The sequence below is a fragment of the Mobula hypostoma genome, chromosome 14 (genome assembly GCF_963921235.1).
Source record: "Mobula hypostoma chromosome 14, sMobHyp1.1, whole genome shotgun sequence".
NCBI lineage: Eukaryota > Metazoa > Chordata > Chondrichthyes > Myliobatiformes > Myliobatidae > Mobula > Mobula hypostoma.
This window is the reverse complement of record NC_086110.1, coordinates 3,096,410-3,113,805: the sequence shown is the minus strand read 5'-3', so window position 1 is coordinate 3,113,805 and position 17,396 is coordinate 3,096,410. Positions and strand designations below refer to the sequence as shown.

General features: G+C 41.4%; 1 protein-coding gene across 1 annotated transcript in view; it reads left to right on the top strand.

The window, feature by feature from the left end:
- The window catches only part of hydin (HYDIN axonemal central pair apparatus protein), a 977,428-nt gene that overhangs the window by 491,865 nt on the left and 468,167 nt on the right, over window positions 1-17,396 (top strand). Inside the window, exons 24-27 of the mRNA XM_063066586.1 lie at window positions 1,642-1,770; window positions 7,189-7,312; window positions 8,621-8,740; window positions 16,670-16,879. Coding sequence (XP_062922656.1) covers window positions 1,642-1,770; window positions 7,189-7,312; window positions 8,621-8,740; window positions 16,670-16,879 — 583 coding nt within the window. The remainder of the gene's footprint in view (window positions 1-1,641; window positions 1,771-7,188; window positions 7,313-8,620; window positions 8,741-16,669; window positions 16,880-17,396) is intronic.

The following is a 17,396-nucleotide window of genomic DNA, read 5'->3' as shown; positions in this document are numbered from 1 at the left end:
AGTGTGGCATTTTATGTTTAAAAAAAAACTGTAACACATTTTATTGAATTCCAAAAGCTGAAACAAAGCACCCATTTCCTGAGGCATGATGAAAGCAGATCCCCAAGCAGGATCAGCACTAGAAGTGGAGATCCGTCTGGGAAGGAGGTCACAGAGAGTACTGCTGGTTAGGGAATTAAGTTTGCACAGTTCAGGTTGCTGATCCTCAGGAATGGGTAATGACAGTAGATCTAGAACACTTCAGAACTAGTACATTTTGGCTCAATTAAGCAGCTGCCCCAATTAGATAAAGTTTCATGGAAATAGTTAAAAAGGTATAAAAAAAGACAAACTACTGCTTAATTGAGTAACAAATTATGTATTTAAATAAAATATAAAATGAATTAGGACACTAGCAGAACTACTACAGTACTATAAAACTGTGTTAGTTCCTAATAGTTAATGACGGAGGAATTCATTCAGTGTATGCTGATGTCTTCTTTTTATTGACCGTAAATGAACAAAATTTGCACAGACGCCTAGTGCAGATAGTGAACTGTCTTCAAACTGTGCTTTTGATGATTGCATCCTCTGAATTTTCAATTTAATAGTAATATTTAAGATGATTGTTAATACCTTCAAATTCTTCTCATTTCCTAACTTGAAGTAGTGAAATTGTTTCATTTTCACTCCCAATATTTCTAGCATCTCCAAGCCTGAATGCTTGAAATTGCAGTGAGCAAAACAGTTCTGAAATTGTCTTCCTGTTTATTACTTATCAAATATCAGTAACAAAAATCTCTGCTTTTTGAACATAGATACACAAGTGATGCTATTTAAAAACTGTTCACTCTAAACAGTGTCGTGTTTAACAACTGCATATAACTGATGTTTGTTAGAAAATGTTCAGAACGGTCAACTCAATTAAGCAGCATAGTATCCCAAATAAACAAAAAGAATCCTGGCTATTTTCTCCAATTGTTCTTATTCTTTAAGAGTTGTCCTAAATTAGCAGTTTCCTCAATTAACCAGAATTCACTGTACTACCTTAACGAACCCTTCAAACTTCTCCAAGAGATCTTAGTAAGGGTTGCAAAGCTTGGGATGGTAGCAGAGGCTGAGGATGGGTGAGGAATTCTGCAGTGTAGGCTAGGGATTTAGGAGCACTGAATACTTAACATTGGGAAGTGTAAAGGTAATTTAAAGAGCGAATTCCAGGGAGGGTTTAATAAAAAGGAAGGAGAAGTAGAACTGATAGGTTTGGGTCTGATAAGGGAGCCAAGATACATGCACAGAATTCAGCCGCAAATTTACTTAGTAAAGTTCAGGTAGATTTGTTCTGGATATAACTTAAGAACACGGACTAAATGATAGACCTGTGTTTGAAAATTAAGGTTATTGCAGCTTGTTTGGAGATTCATTGGTAGCTGAGGTTGTTTTTGGTGGGGAGGGTGAATGTGCAGTTTTGGCTTGAAAAGGGCTTCAGTATAATCATACTTAATCCGCAGCACTATGTGATAGACTGGTTGTCTGAATGGTTGTACCTGATATAAAGAACTCCCAACATGTTATGGAAGTGATGGAACAGATAACTGTTTACGGTAATTCCATGTGGCAATGATGTTACTTAATACCTCCCTGCCTGTTCCTTTCCTTTATTAGCAGTTCACCCGTCTGCAGAAGAGGAACAGAAACAGAGCAGCTGAAAACAAGTGAAAGCAAAGATCAAACCAAACTCACAGATGAAGCTTCCATTCAGGAATCTGCCTTGCTTATTAAGGATAATGACAGGTTAGAAAATATAAATGATTCTGAGCAGAGATTAAGCTAGTTTAGAGTTGCTTCATATGGAATAACTTGTACCTATAACAAGTACATAAGAAATAGGAGCAGGAGACCATGGACTAACCTACTTGCCATTTCCCAATAACCTTTGCTGTACAATAATCTACCTAACGCTGTCTTGAATATATTTAATAAGGTAGCTTCCCAGGGCAGAAAATTGCACAGATGCATTCTGCTCTGGGAAAAGCAGTTTCTCCTCATCTCTGTCCAAAATCTATTCCTCCAAATCTTGAGGTTATGCCCCCAGCTATAGTTTCACTTACCAGTAAAAACAACTTTCCTGCCTATTCTTTTTGTAATTTTATATGTTTCTATAAGATCTCCTTTCATTCTCCTGAATTCTGGCGAGTACAGTCCCTGGCGACTTAATCTCTCCTCATAGGCTAACCCTCATCTCTAGAATTAACCTGGGGAACCTTCTCTTCACTTCCTTCAAAGCCAGTATATCTTTCTTCAAGTAAGGAGACAAGAACTTCATGCAGTACTCCTGGTGTGGACTCACCAGTACCCTGTACCATTGTAGCGTGAACTCCTTGCTCCTAAATTCAATCCGACCAGCAATAAAGGTCAAAATTCTATTTCAGAATCAGAATCAGGTTTATTATCACTGGCATGTGACGTGACATTTGTTAACTTAGCAGCAGCAGTTCAATGCAATACATAATCTAGCAGCGAGGGAAAAAAAAAATAATAATAATAATAAATAAACAAGTAAATCAATTACATATATTGAATAGATTTTTAAAAAACATGCAAAAACAGAAATGCTGTATATTAAAAAAATGTGAGGTAGTGTCCAAAGCTTCAATGTCCATTTGGGAATCGGATGGCAGAGGGGAAAAAGTTATTCCTGCATCACTGAGTGTGTGCCTTCAGACTTCTGTACCTCTTACCTGATGGTAACAGTGAGAAAAGGGCATGCCCTGGGTGCTGAAGATCCTTAATAATGGACGCCACTTTTCTGAGACACTGCTCCCTAAAGGTGTCCTGGGTATTTTGTAATCCAGTACCCAAGATGGAGCTGACTAGATTTACAACCTTTTGCAGCTTCTTTCGGTCCTGTGCAGTAACCCTCTCATACCAGACAGTGGTGCAGCCTGTCAGAATGCTCTCCACGGTACAACTATAGAAATTTTTGAGTTTATTTGTTGACATGCCAAATCTCTTCAAACTCCTAATGAAGTATAGCCGCTGTCTTGCCTTCTTTATAACTACATCGATATGTTGGGACCAGGTTAGATCCTCATGGATCTCGACACCTAGGGACTTGAAGCTGCTCACTCTCTCCACTTCTGATCCCTCTATGAGGATTGGTGTGTGTTCCTTCATCTTACCCTTCCTGAAGTTCACAATCAGCTCTTTTGTCTTACTGATGTTGAGTGCCAGGTTGTTGCTGCAGCACCATTCCACTAGTTGGCATATCTCACTCCTGTACACCCCCTCGTCACCACCTGAAATTCTACCAACAATGGTTGTATCGTCAACAAATTTATAGGTGGTATTTGAGCTATGCCTAACCATACAGTCATGTATATATAGAGAGTAGAGCAGTGGGCTAAACACACACCCCTGAGGTGCACCAGTGTTGATGGTCAGCGAGGAGGATATGCTAGCACCAATCCACACAGATTGTGGTTTTCCAGTTAGGAAGGTGAGGATCCATTTGCAGAGGGAGGTACAGAGGCTCAGGTTCTGCAACTTCTCAATCAGGATTGTGGGAATGATGATATTAAATGCTGAGTTATAGTCAATGAACAGCATCCTGGTATAGGTGTTTGTGTTGTCCAGGTGGTCTAAAGCCGTGTGGAGAACCATTGAGATTGTGTCTGCTGTTGACATATTGTGGCGATAGGCAAAATGTAATGGGTCCAGGTCCCTGCTGAGGCAGGAGTTCAGTCTAGTTATGCCAAGCTCTCGAAGTATTTCATCACTGTCGATGTGAGTGCTACCGGGCGATAGTCATTAAGGCAGCTCACATTGTTCTTCTTAGGCACTGGTATACCCTGTTGCCTTTTTGAAGCAAGTGGGAACTTCCACCTGTAGCAGTGAGAGGTTGAAAACGTCCTTGAATACTCCCGTCAGTTGGTTTGTTGTAATCTATTTGCCTTCTTGTGATCTGTTATGTGCTGATGCTGTGGAGTTTGTTCCTTTAACGTAGTTTTGTTTTTCTACAGAACCTCCCAGCAGCACAATACAACAATTCTCATGTTACATGTATTTACGGTCAATAGGAGTTTGTTAGGTGAGGTAACGCATCATGATACAGGCACCACTGGCAAGTAATATCATTGCCTGTGCTGGCAAGATTGTGATGTCAACAGTTTCTACAAATCTATTTCACATGGAGGAAAATAAACATAACAGATATATGCATTTCTATGTTCCTGATTGAGACAATAAATATTCAAGTATTTCTGAGTAAGAAACTGATCTGGTTCACCTGCGATTTTAAGGATCTGAGAGATCTGCATTAGGCTGGTTTAATGTTGCCTGGTCTTCTCCCTGCAGAATATTCTAAGTTCATAATATAGATCAAGATATGGAAGGAATGCTGACTTATTAGACAGCAATCAAGTTATTTGAGGAGTTGTATCATTTCTTTTTTTTTCCCAATCTATAAATTTGACTGTTCAGAACACTCATAGTACTATATGTAAGTTTATTGACTGTTTCAGACAGGAAGCTGTACCAACTGTGATGGAATTGAATTGACTTTAAGGAGATGGAGCAAATCCTGCAATATAATATAGTAGGATTAAGCTGATGACCTATAGAGATTTTCTGTTGCCTGGCACGAGAGGAGTAACTCTAATTTAATGTGCTGACTTGGATATTATCACAAAACCATAAGACCAAAAGACACAAGGGCATCATTAAACTGTTTGGCTCATCGCTTCAGCTCTGCCATTCCATCATGGATGATTTATTATTCCTCTCAATAATATTCTCTTGCCTTCTCTTTGTAACCTTCATTGCCCTGATGGATTAGGAACTTATCAGCCTCTGCTTTAAATATGCCCAAGGTCTTGGCTGCAGCTGTCTATGGTAATAAATACCACAAATTCACCACCCTCCAGCTAAAGAAATTCCTCCTCACCTCTGTTCAAACTGGATGTCCCTCTATTCTGAGGCTGTGGACCTAGACCCCCACTATAGGAAACATCTGCTCCACATCCATTCTATCTCTTCTGTTGTTTTTTAAAAACTCTCTAATCCTCTAATATCCCACTAAATGTTGCTAAGTTATAGGTCTTCATTTTGCTTTTATGCAGTTTTTAACTTCCCTCGTCAGCTACATTTGTGTCATCAAAGTTGCTGGTGAACGCAGCAGGCCAGGCAGCATCTCTAGGAAGAGATAGACGTTTCGGGCCGAGACCCTACGTCAGGACTAACTGAAGGAAGAGCTAGCTAGCTCTTTCAAATCTCTTACTAGCACTTCCTTCAGTTAGTCCTGACGAAGGGTCTCGGCCCGAAACGTCGACTGTACCTCTTCCTAGAGATGCGGCCTGGCCTGCTGCGTTCACCAGCAACTTTGATGTGTGTTGCTTGAATTTCCAGCGTCTGCAGAATTTCTCGTATTTACATTTGTGTCATTTTCCCTTTAGTATATTCTTTCATATTTGGGATGTATCTATCATGCGCCTCTGAATTGTCCCCAGGAACTCCAGCCATTCCTGTTCTGCTGTCATCCTTGCTAGTGTCCAACTCCAATCAACTTTGGCCAGCTTCTGTCTCATGCCTCAGCAGTTCACTTTACTGCACTGTAATACTGATACATCTGTTTTTAGCTGCTTCCTCTTAAACTGTAGAGTGACTTCTATCATATAATGATCACCGTCTCCTAAGGCTTCCTTTACCTTCAGCTCCCTAATCAAATCTGTTTCACCACACAGCACTCCATCCAAAATTGCCTTTCCCCTAGTGGACTCAACCAGAAGCTGCTCTGAAAAGTCATTTTGTAGACATTCTACAAATTCCTTTTCTTGGGATCCAGCAGCTACCTGATTTTCCCAATCCACCTGCATATTGAATTCCCCTGTGACTATTTTCTCTCTCCTCCTTTCTTCTTCAATTCCTTACTTTGACCTTCCTCTTCCCTCTTCTCCTGATCTTCTCCCTGGTGCCCCTCTTTCCCTTTCTCCATTGATCCACTCTCCTCTCTTCTCAGATTCCTTCCAGCCCTTTTCCTTTTCCACATCACCCCCCAGCTTTTCACCTCATCCACCCACCCTGCTTCACCTTTCACCATCTAACTTGTATCCCTTCCCCTCCACCTGTTTTCTTATTCTGGCTTTTTCCCCCTTCTGTTCTGGTCTAATACCTCGACTGTTTTTCCCCCATTTATCAATGCTACTTGATCTGCTGAGCTCCTCTAGCATTTTATGTTTGTCGCTCTGGATTTCCAGCATCTGCAGAATCTCCTGTGTTTAGGATGTAAGATGGATATCTGACCTGAAGCTGCCTTTTGCTACTCAGCTAGTTATGTTAGCTTGAAACCCTTAGTGTGGAATTGGAATGAACTGAACGTTTGTCGATAAACATTTGTTTACCTGTTGATTTGAAGCCTAGGAGAACTGAGGACTGTAGCAGAACCCTTTGTGTATCTGACTATAACTGTCATTCCTTGTGATTTAAATAAAGCAGCCGTGCGTTTTTATAAAATGCCTCCCAAATTTTATGATGTAAATGTATCATGATTACCTGCAGTATTTCTCATATTTTCATTCAAGATGGTCTCTCAAGCCTACGCTAGCTGTCAGAGTAATTGCATCAATTCTATCCCACCCGTCCCATTCCCTTCCCTGTAAATATACATATTGACCCTCTCCTAATTCCCCTACCACCTACCCAAACTAGGAGAAGTTTGCCCCTTTGTGATGTGGAAGGAAATTGGAATACCCAGAACAAGCCCATTCAATCAGAGAGACAATGTGCAAACTCCACAGCGTTGGAGGTCTGGACTGGACCGGACCTATGCATAGCTGTAGCCATGAGGCAGCACCAGTTGGCATTGTCACTGTGCAGTATGTGGAAATGGTAAAATAAAAACTGCAGCCTACACATGACCCATTGGAAGTATCTTTACCAATTAGCATCTTAACTGGGGATAGATGTTGCAATGTTAGGGTTTAATTTGCTGTCAAATATTGCAGTAGGGACACATTCTGTGCATTCACCATTTTAAAGGTGACGTGGCATGGGATTTCCTCACTGTGATGGCACTCTATCTGACAGAATTGAGTTAGGTATGCTTGCTTGAGGGCCACATAAGAAGAGATTCAGAGTTGCTCTAACTTATTGATGTTAATGACATTTTTTATATCTGGGGATTGTAACCAAGTAATTATTATTTATCTTGCACAGAACTTTGTCAAATTATATAACGAATTTCAGTCAGGAGGAGCAGACTTATGCTGAAAATGAAACACGGGAGGACGTTGGATCATCCAAAGAGAGCTCAAGTACTATCTCAAATAAAGGACAAAAGGTATCTACTATTCCAAGCCATTGGAACTTGTATCAATCAAATCTTGACTTAACTCAGTTCAGAGTGCATCTGCTGAAACTAGGTCCAAAAATATTGTCATGAGTAGGTGGAGATGTTTTTTGACTTAATTAAATAAGACCATTAGACAATGAGATTGAGGAGCAGAAGTAGGCTATTCAGCCCATCGAGTCTGCTCTGCCATTCAATCATGGGCTGATCCACTTCATCCAGTCATCTCTACTCCTCTGCTTTCATCCCATACCCTTTGATGCCCTGGCATTGCAATATCATTATATTTTAGAGAAAAATACTCAGCCAAGGCAAGTTGACACATGGAACTTAAAAAGGTCTTTTAAAGGACTCTTAAAGGTAGGTATATGGAGCTTAGAAAAGTAGAGAGCTATGTGGTAGGGTAATTTTAGGCAGTTTCTGGAGTAGGTTACGTAGTCGACACAACATTGTGGGCCAAAGGGTCTGTAATGTGCTGTAGATTTCTCTGATTCTATGATAAAACTTGTCAGCATTAGGTCAGTAAAAGCACCATGAAGTCACTACTTCTCTTTCATGGAGTACAAGAAACTACAGGCACAGTAATCTGGAGCAAAGAATGTACCTCTGGGCAAACTCAGTGCTGAATTCTTCCAGCATTTCCATTTTGCTCCTCTTAATGTACAAGTAGACATATGGGCAGGGAACAAGACAAGCTAGAAATTCCTTAAATAGGAACATGAAATGTGCTCTGTAGCATTTGTTAATCAATTCCACAGACAGCATTAGAGAGAAACTCTTGACTATTTAATGTTTACATTAAGTTGCCACTCTACAGTGTCCACCCAATGACATCCAATTCTACCTAATGTGGACCTCTTCATTTCCTCACTGATATCAATGCACAGCCCTAAAAGACCACCTTAACCACCAAACTGTAGCCCAGCAGGATTAGCTGAAACATGTGAACACAGGTGCCAAATGAGCCCAGGTATAGTGGAACTGGCGAAAGAGGCAAGAGAGTTAATTGCAACAAGCAAATCGCCAGATCTGTATTTCCACTTGTTTGTTTTAGAAGAGTTCAAATGGCACAGAGAAATGCACAGACTCGTGGCACATCTTATTTCAAACCTACTAGGAGACTTTATAGGGCAGAAGTTAAGACGCTAGTGGGAGAAGCATGAACAAGGAAACAAAGTGGTGATCATTTAAAACTGATCCCACCTGTGAATCCTTGAACTAGTAGTCTTAGACGGTGGCTAGGAGGAATGTTAAAGTACGCCAAGTTAAGTTCCTGAACAAATCTGCTGTATTTTCCAGGAGAGATCATTGAATCTGGTTGATTCAGAGCTACTACCTGAAGACCAGACTGAAGATAGCAAGTGTCTTCTCAGGAGCTGTAACAAAGAGCAAAATGATGCCGTGATGGATGTAGAGCAGGTAAGAAACAAATATATTTTGAACAATACAGAAGGACTTAGACAGATTAAGAGAATGGACAAAGAAATGGAGATGGAATATAGTTGAGGGAAATGTATTTGATGTACTTTGGTAGAAGGAATAAAGACCCAGACTGTTTATGACAGGGGAAAAAAAATTCAAAAACCAGAGATGCGAATGGACTTCAGAGTCATCATGCTGGATTCCCCTGACTGTTAACTTGCAGGTTGAGTTGGTGGTGAGTAAGGCCAATGCATTCTTAGCATTCATTTTGAGAGCTTTAGAATAGAAAGCAAAAGGATGTAATGCTGATTCTTTATAGTGGGGTAATTTAGTAACAGAGGGCAGAGTCAGAATCAGAACCAGGTTTAATATGTCATAAAATTGTTTCTGTGTGTCATCTGCGAATAACGCTACTTTCTGTTCAATCCCTGCCACCTTGATACCTTTTACGATTTCGCTCTGTCTTATTAGTTGGGCAAGCGGTTCAATATATAGCGCAAAAAGGAGAGGAGAAATTGGGCATCCCTGTCTAGTGCCTCTCTCTAAGATGAAGGAGTCAGAGAGGTCCCCATTTATCTTAATTCGGACTGTAGGGCTGTCATATAGAGTCTGAATTACTTTAATAAACTTTTCTTGAAAGCCGAATCTTCCTAACACTCTGTATAGGAATGCCCAACTAACCGAATCAAAAGCCTTCTCAGCGTCCAATCCTACTACCATTGTCTCTGTCTCGTTCTTATTAACCTGTTCTAATATGTGCAGAGTTCTCCTTATGTTGTCCTGTGTTTGTCTTTGTTGAATAAATCCAGTCTGGTCTAAATGGATTAGGCCAGGTAAAAGCTTTTCCAATCTGCGCGCTAATATAGATATAAATAGTTTGTAATCTAAATTAAGAACACTAATTGGCCGATAATTGCCACATTCTAGTTTATCTTTACCCTCTTTAGGAATAACTGAAATAATCGTTTCTCTCCAGGAAGGTGGAGTTTCTCCTCTCTGCAAGATCCAATTAAAGGTGTTAAGTAATAACGGGGCTAACTGTGTCTTCAGGGACTTGTACCACTCTGAGGTAAACCCATCAGAACCCGGGGACTTTCCAGCCTTTAACCTAGAGATGGCCACGTTCAGTTCTTTGACAGTTACTGGTTCTAATAAACTTTCATTTTGTAAATCTGTAAGTTTAGGTAGATCTAAAAAATTCAATACACTGTTTATATAGGGCTCATTGGGGGCCCAGGGTTGGGAGTACAGCTCTCGATAATATATTTCAAAACTCTCTTGAATTTTCCCTATTGTACTCTCCACAAGCTTTGTCTTTGAATTCTTTATTTTATGAATTGTATTGTCCGCTTGTTGTTTTCGTAATTTATATGCTAATAATCTAGCTGATTTACCTCCTACTTCATAATTCTCTTGTCTCAGGTAAAGAAAATTTCTTTGAATTTCCAACGTATAAATATCGTCAATTTCACTTTGCAATTTCCTAATTTCCTGCTTTTCGATTTGAATTACTTTTGTTGCTATCAACAACTTGAAGTTGTTTTAATTTTCCTTGAAGGTCTGCTAATTTTTGTGCATTGATTTTTTTCATGTGAGTGGTAATGGAAATAATTTTCCCTCTCAGTACAGCTTTCAATGTATCCCATAAGATCACTGGTGATGTTTCTCCCGTGTCATTAAGGTCTAGATATTCTTTGATTTCTCCCCTTAATCTTTCCATTACTTTCGGGTTATTGAGTACATGTGAGTTTAGCCTCCATAGTGTTTTCCTCATTTTCCTTTCCAGGATTAGAGACATAGAGACTGGGCTATGATCTGACAGATCAATTGTTGCAATATTACAGTTTTTTATCCTGAGTCTATCTGTATTAAAGATAAAGAAATAGTCTATCCTTGAATAGGCTGAATGAGGGAAAGAGTAATATGTATAATCTTTACTAGTAGGGTGTAATTCCCTCCAGACATCTATAATTTCCAACTCCACCATCAATGAATTCACTTTCCGAGTCAGAGGTTTATTCTGAGTAACTATTCTTGAAGAATCTAATATAGGATTTAATCTAATATTAAAATCCCCTCCACAAATGACTACCCCTTGAGAACTGACCATTAGGTCAAAAATGTGTCTATAAAATGACCATTCACTACCTGGAGCATAAACATTCAGCAATCTTATTTCTGTACCTTCTATTCTTCCTGTGATTTTTACGAACTGTCCTTCTTTGTCTTTAGTCTCTGAAATATGTTCATAATTAAGAGTACTTGATATTAAAGTAGCTACTCCTCTTTTGTGACTCAATTTATATGATGAATAAAATACATGCTTAAAGCACATTCTTTTTAATTTTCCATGTTCGGATTGGCTCATATGTGTTTCCTGGTGGAAAGCTATTTGTGCCCTCTCTTTTTTCAATTTAGACATAATCTTATTTCTTTTAATTGGATTCAAAACCCCATTAACATTATAGGAAATTATTTTTACCAATTCAGTTTGCATTTTTCTCTAGTAGAAGAAAAACACTCTCCTTTTCTAACTAAACAGTAAGCAATCCCTTCTCAACAGTAAACCAAGACATATAACCACACCCTAGACATTTCTGAACGTATAACATTTGAAAATTTTCCCCGACTTCCCACAGTGAGGCCTGAGCACCGACCCGCCTCAGTTCAGAGGGATAACCTCTATCTTCACCCTGTGTTAGAGGGCCCTCAGCAGTTTGAATAATCATAGAGAATTTTCTCCTATTTATGTCTCGATCAAATTGCTATCATTCAAGTTATTCCGCCTAGTTTATTTTCAGTTACCAGTTTTCATTTTACCTTTAAGTCTGATTTACTCTTTTCAGTCATTTCTCTTAATTAATCTGTATTCTCTGTACATTCGCGTCTGAATATTTGCAGCTTTTCCTTGTAGTTTGACACTCTGGTTCGAGTGGAGCGTCCTCGCCCCACTAACTGCCACGACTTCTGCCGAATCCTCTCCAGTAGCGACTCCGGTTGGGTGATAACTTTAATAGGTAGTCCCCGGTCCGCCAGGTCCAACGTTGCCTCCTCCACCGTAGCGTAAGTTTTTGTCCCTACGTCGTAAAAGACTCTCAGCCGAGCTGGATACAGGGTCTGGAATCTGATGTTGTTTTCCTTCAGGACTCTCCGTGTTTCCGTATATTCCTTCCATCTGGCAAGAATCCCTGGTGCGTAATTGTGGTCTAAACTTATTTTACAGTTGTTCCACATGAAACCTTTCTTTTGCTATGCTCTTTTAAGCACCTCTTCCTTCGTTCTGTAACTGAGAAATCTGATCAGAATCGATCTGGGCTGGGCGCCTGCCGGAGGCTGTGGTGCCAACGCGCGGTGAGCCCTTTCTATCTGTAGGTCTTTTGCGGCCGGTATATCAAGGTTCTTTCTAAGCAGCTTCTCCACGAAGGGAATCATCAATCCGGGTTTACCTTCGGTTCCTTCGGGAACTCCGTAGATCCTCACATTTTCCCTTCTCGAGCGGCCTTCTTGATCTATTAGTTTCCACTGGAGCTGGTCTTGCAGCTTCAGCATTTCTGCTATCACCTCCTCTGCATTTTGTAGCTTCTCTTCAATTCCAACAATCCTCGCTTCGGCTTCATCTATCCGCGAGTTAGTTTTTACTATTTCTCCTTTAATATCTTCCAGCTGTTTGCTGTTATCTTGTCGGAACTCGCGAATCTCTCCGAGAATCAAAGACAGAGTCACCGATTCCCCCTCATTATCTCCGTCCTGGCTTGCCGTGGGAGAGCTAGGCCCGTCGCCTTGCTGCATCTCTTTATGTTTATCAGCCTTCGAAGTGGACTTTTTAATCTTGTTCTTAGACATCATCCTTGCCCTTTTTATTAATATAGTTATGCAATATTATGTATTTGACTAAATTCGATTTTGGGGCAGTTTACCTTCTTTTTTGTCGAGAGACCTTTTCCTTACGCCGCCATTCCCTTGATGACCTGGAAGTCTCGTGATTGAGAATTCCAATGATATTTGCTTCAGTGCCCCTCCTTAACATGTTTGAGATGATAGATAAGATAAATACAAGCAGGCTTACTCCATTGAGGTTGTGTGGGACTTCAACTGGAGATCATGGGTTAAGGCTGAAAGCTGAAAAGTTTAAGGGGAACATGAGAGGAAATTTCTACACCCAGAGGTTCGTGAGAGCGTGAAATGAACTGGTGCATGTGAGATGATTTCCCTGCTTAAGAGAACTTTGGATTATAACATGGATGCGAGGGGTATTGTCTGGGTTCAGGTAGATAGGATTAGGCAATTTCAATGGTTAGGCACAGACAAGATGGGTATCAGGGCACTGGCGCAGGGATCCAATCGCAGACCCAGTACTGTGCACACAGTGATATTAATTGAGTAACAAATCCAGAGGTGCATATAAAGTCGACAACAAAGATCAGGCAGAGATCAAAACATCCAGAGAAATCCAAAACCCAGAATCAGGAAACAGGCAAAGTTGATATTCATACAGAGAGAGAGTACAAATACAAATGCTGGAAAGGCTCAGGCAAATTCACTGGCACAATCTGGCAACAAACAGGTGAAAACACAGGACTAAAGTACACTGAGCAATAGACAGAGAGACAGATGATAGGTGGAGCACAATGAGACAGAAGTGGCAGCAAAACAGCTAATAATGAGAAGCAGATAAGAGAGGGAATACTCAGTAATACAGGGGCTGGAGTAGAACAGGAGGGGGACAGGAGCACATGACAATACAAAACCACAGACTGACGGAACGGGGACAGGATCACATGACAATACAAAACCACAGACTGACGGAACAGGGACAGGAGCACATGACAATTCAAAACCACAGACTGACGGAACGGGGACAGGATCACATGACAATACAAAACCACAGACTGACGGAGTGGGGACAGGAGCACATGACAATACAAAACCACAGACTGACGGAACGGGGACAGGAGCACATGACAATACAAAACCACAGACTGACGGAACGGGGACAGGAGCACATGACAATTCAAAACCACAGACTGACGGAACGGGGACAGGATCACATGACAATACAAAACCACAGACTGACGGAGTGGGGACAGGAGCACATGACAATACAAAACCACAGACTGACGGAACGGGGACAGGAGCACATGACAATACAAAACCACAGACTGACGGAACGGGGACAGGATCACATGACAATACAAAACCACAGACTGACGGAACGGGGACAGGAGCACATGACAATACAAAACCACAGACTGACGGAACGGGGACAGGATCACATGACAATACAAAACCACAGACTGACGGAGTGGGGACAGGAGCACATGACAATACAAAACCACAGACTGACGGAACGGGGACTGGAGCACATGACAATACAAAACCACAGACTGACGGAGTGGGGACTGGAGCACATGACAATACAAAACCACAGACTGACGGAACGGGGACAGGAGCACATGACAATACAGAACCACAGACTGACGGAACGGGGACAGGAGCACATGACAATACAAAACCACAGACTGACGGAGTGGGGACAGGAGCACATGACAATACAAAACCACAGACTGACGGAACGGGGACTGGAGCACATGACAATACAAAACCACAGACTGACGGAGTGGGGACTGGAGCACATGACAATACAAAACCACAGACTGACGGAACGGGGACAGGAGCACATGACAATACAGAACCACAGACTGACGGAACGGGGACAGGAGCACATGACAATACAAAACCACAGACTGACGGAGTGGGGACAGGAGCACATGGCAATACAAAACCACAGACTGACGGAACGGGGACAGGAGCACATGACAATACAAAACCACAGACTGACGGAACGGGGACAGGAGCACATGACAATACAAAACCACAGACTGACGGAGTGGGGACAGGAGCACATGACAATACAAAACCACAGACTGACGGAACGGGGACAGGAGCACATGACAATGCAAAACCACAGACTGACGGAGTGGGGACAGGAGCACATGACAATACAAAGGGGGACAGGAGCACATAGCAATACAAAACCACAGACTGATGGCTAGGGGGAAGCACACAAAAAGTCAGAGTTCAACTGGAGGTACTGATAATAGGTCAAAGAGCCTGTTTCTGGCCTGTACTTTTCTATGACTATAAAAATGTTAGGTGATTTTGTTTTGGTTTGGATTTCATTTTCATAATGTGTGCCATTCCATGTCCCAATTTACAGTGACTGTTGGCACCGTTAACAAGTTGAGTAGTAGACACACTGTATTGTTCCTGGTGACCAAGTTTTCAGATTGTGGTCAGTGATGGAGCACAAAACACAATTCTGTTCACTGCACCAGTCTTCGAACAGAGGTTGTATCTCAGTCCAACGGAAGGAGAGAAACGGAAAATTAGTTGTAATGTTAGAATATCAATAATGCAGGATGCACAACATGTAACATGGGGAGTGGGGGCACACTCACCCCATTGTTGGTTGGTTCCATAGCTCCTGACAGTAGAAAGGGCTAGATGGAAATTTACCACAATGGTGAGTTGCATAATTGAAAATGCATACTCAAAAACTGAGTTAGTTGTTTTGCATTGGTAAAGACCACCGAAATTATTTCAAGCTAATGATTTCAACAACTGCATTTTAATCCTCTCAAATACACAAAAGCACCAGTCATAGTTTACTGCATCAGTGCTTCTGCTTTCTCAGGAAGCTAAAGGAATTCTGCATGTCTCTTTTATCTCTCACCAAAGTTCAAAGTAAAATTATTATCTAAGTGCATATGTATATGTCACCATGTAGAACCCTGAGATTAATTTCTTGTGGGTAATGCAATTTTTTCAGATGCACTGCAGGAAACATGCTAATCTGGAGACATTATGGCATGGTATGGCAACTGCTCTGCTCATGATCACAAGAAACTGTTAACGTAGCTCAGCACAATAGAGAAATCTGAGAAACCAGCCTCCCCTATGGACTCTGTCACTGCCTCTGTAAAGCAGCCAGCATAATCAAAGACCCCAGCCAACCAGGCATTCTCTCATTTTACCTCCCTACTCACCCCCGCTGTAGGAATAATCAGTTTGGGCTTCCCACATATAGGTTTTGCAACACTCTGTTGGTGGTAAGTGCTGATGTGTTTAAATACCAATGAGGATAAAATAGCCATGGTAGTACCATGACAGTTACTGCAATGACATTATAGCCCGGGGTGTTGCAGGCTTCGGAGTTCAATTCCAGCTCTGTTCTGTAAGTAGTCTCTCTACAGCCTTCCCATGGAATGTGCGGATTTCCTCCGGGTGCTTTGCTTTCCTCCCACAGTCCAAATATGTATCGGGTAGGTTAATTTTTTATTGTAAACAGTGCTATGATTAAGTTAGGGTTAATCAAGGTTATGGTGTGGCTCGGAGGTCCAGAGCAGCCTCCTCCATGCTATATCACTAAATAAGTAAGATGTAGAAGAAGATTTTCTTCCCAATGACTAAATGGGAACAGCTAGAGATTGAGAACTGCGACAAAAGAATGTGGGAGTTGTGAAATGTAACGAGATGGACATACCTGGTAGCTCAGGCTGGGTACGTCCTTCTCTCACAGTGAAATATAGAGAATAAGGGTGGTGGGAAAACAGACAAGCCCCGTTTTCAGCCTATCCGGATAGTCACCGCGATTTTAACCTGTTAGAGACAGCCCCCTCCTTCTCTCTCCTTGCAGTGTCTTTTGACCCTTCCCAATTTTGACAAAGAGTCTTTAATCTGAAATATTAACTCTGTTTCTCTTCCAACAGATTCTAACTGACCTGACAAGTGTTTGCAGGTTTTTCTGCATTTTTTTAGATTTCCTGCACCTGCAGGAGGCTTTTGTATTTCCAAAATGCTTAATTTGTATTGGGTAATTGTGAATTTCTTTTTTTTCTTTCAATTGCATGTTCCTGTATGTGACAGGTATTTGACATCCTTCCATTGTTTGGTGTTCTACAAGCCAATGAAAGTCAACAAATGACTTTTACATTTTATGGGCACGTGAACATCAGCAGCAAGGTGAAAGCAGTATGTGAGGTGGAAGGTGGACCAGTGTATGAAATAACCCTGAAAGGAGAGGCATCATTTATCGAGTATGAATTTGACAGAAAAATTATTGACTACGGCCATCAGGTTAGTGCAATAAAGTTATAGTATCCTTACAGAACAGATGGTCATTCAGCTTACACATCCTCCCCATTTTCCATTGCCTTTTCCTCCCCCATTTTCCATTGCCTTTTCCTCCCCCATTTTCCATTGCCTTTTCCTCCCCCATTTTCCATTGCCTTTTCCTCCCCCATTTTCCATTGCCTTTTCCTCCCCCTTTTTCCATTGCCTTTTCCTCCCCCATTTTCCATTGCCTTTTCCTCCCCCATTTTCCATTGCCTTTTCCTTCCCCATTTTCCATTGCCTTTTCCTCCCCCATTTTCCATTGCCTTTTCCTCCCCCATTTTCCATTGCCTTTTCCTCCCCCTTTTCCCATTGCCTTTTCCTCCCCCATTTTCCATTGCCTTTTCCTCCCCCATTTTCCATTGCCTTTTCCTCCCCCTTTTTCCATTGCCTTTTCCTCCCCCATTTTCCATTGCCTTTTCCTCCCCCATTTTCCATTGCCTTTTCCTTCCCCATTTTCCATTGCCTTTTCCTTCCCCAT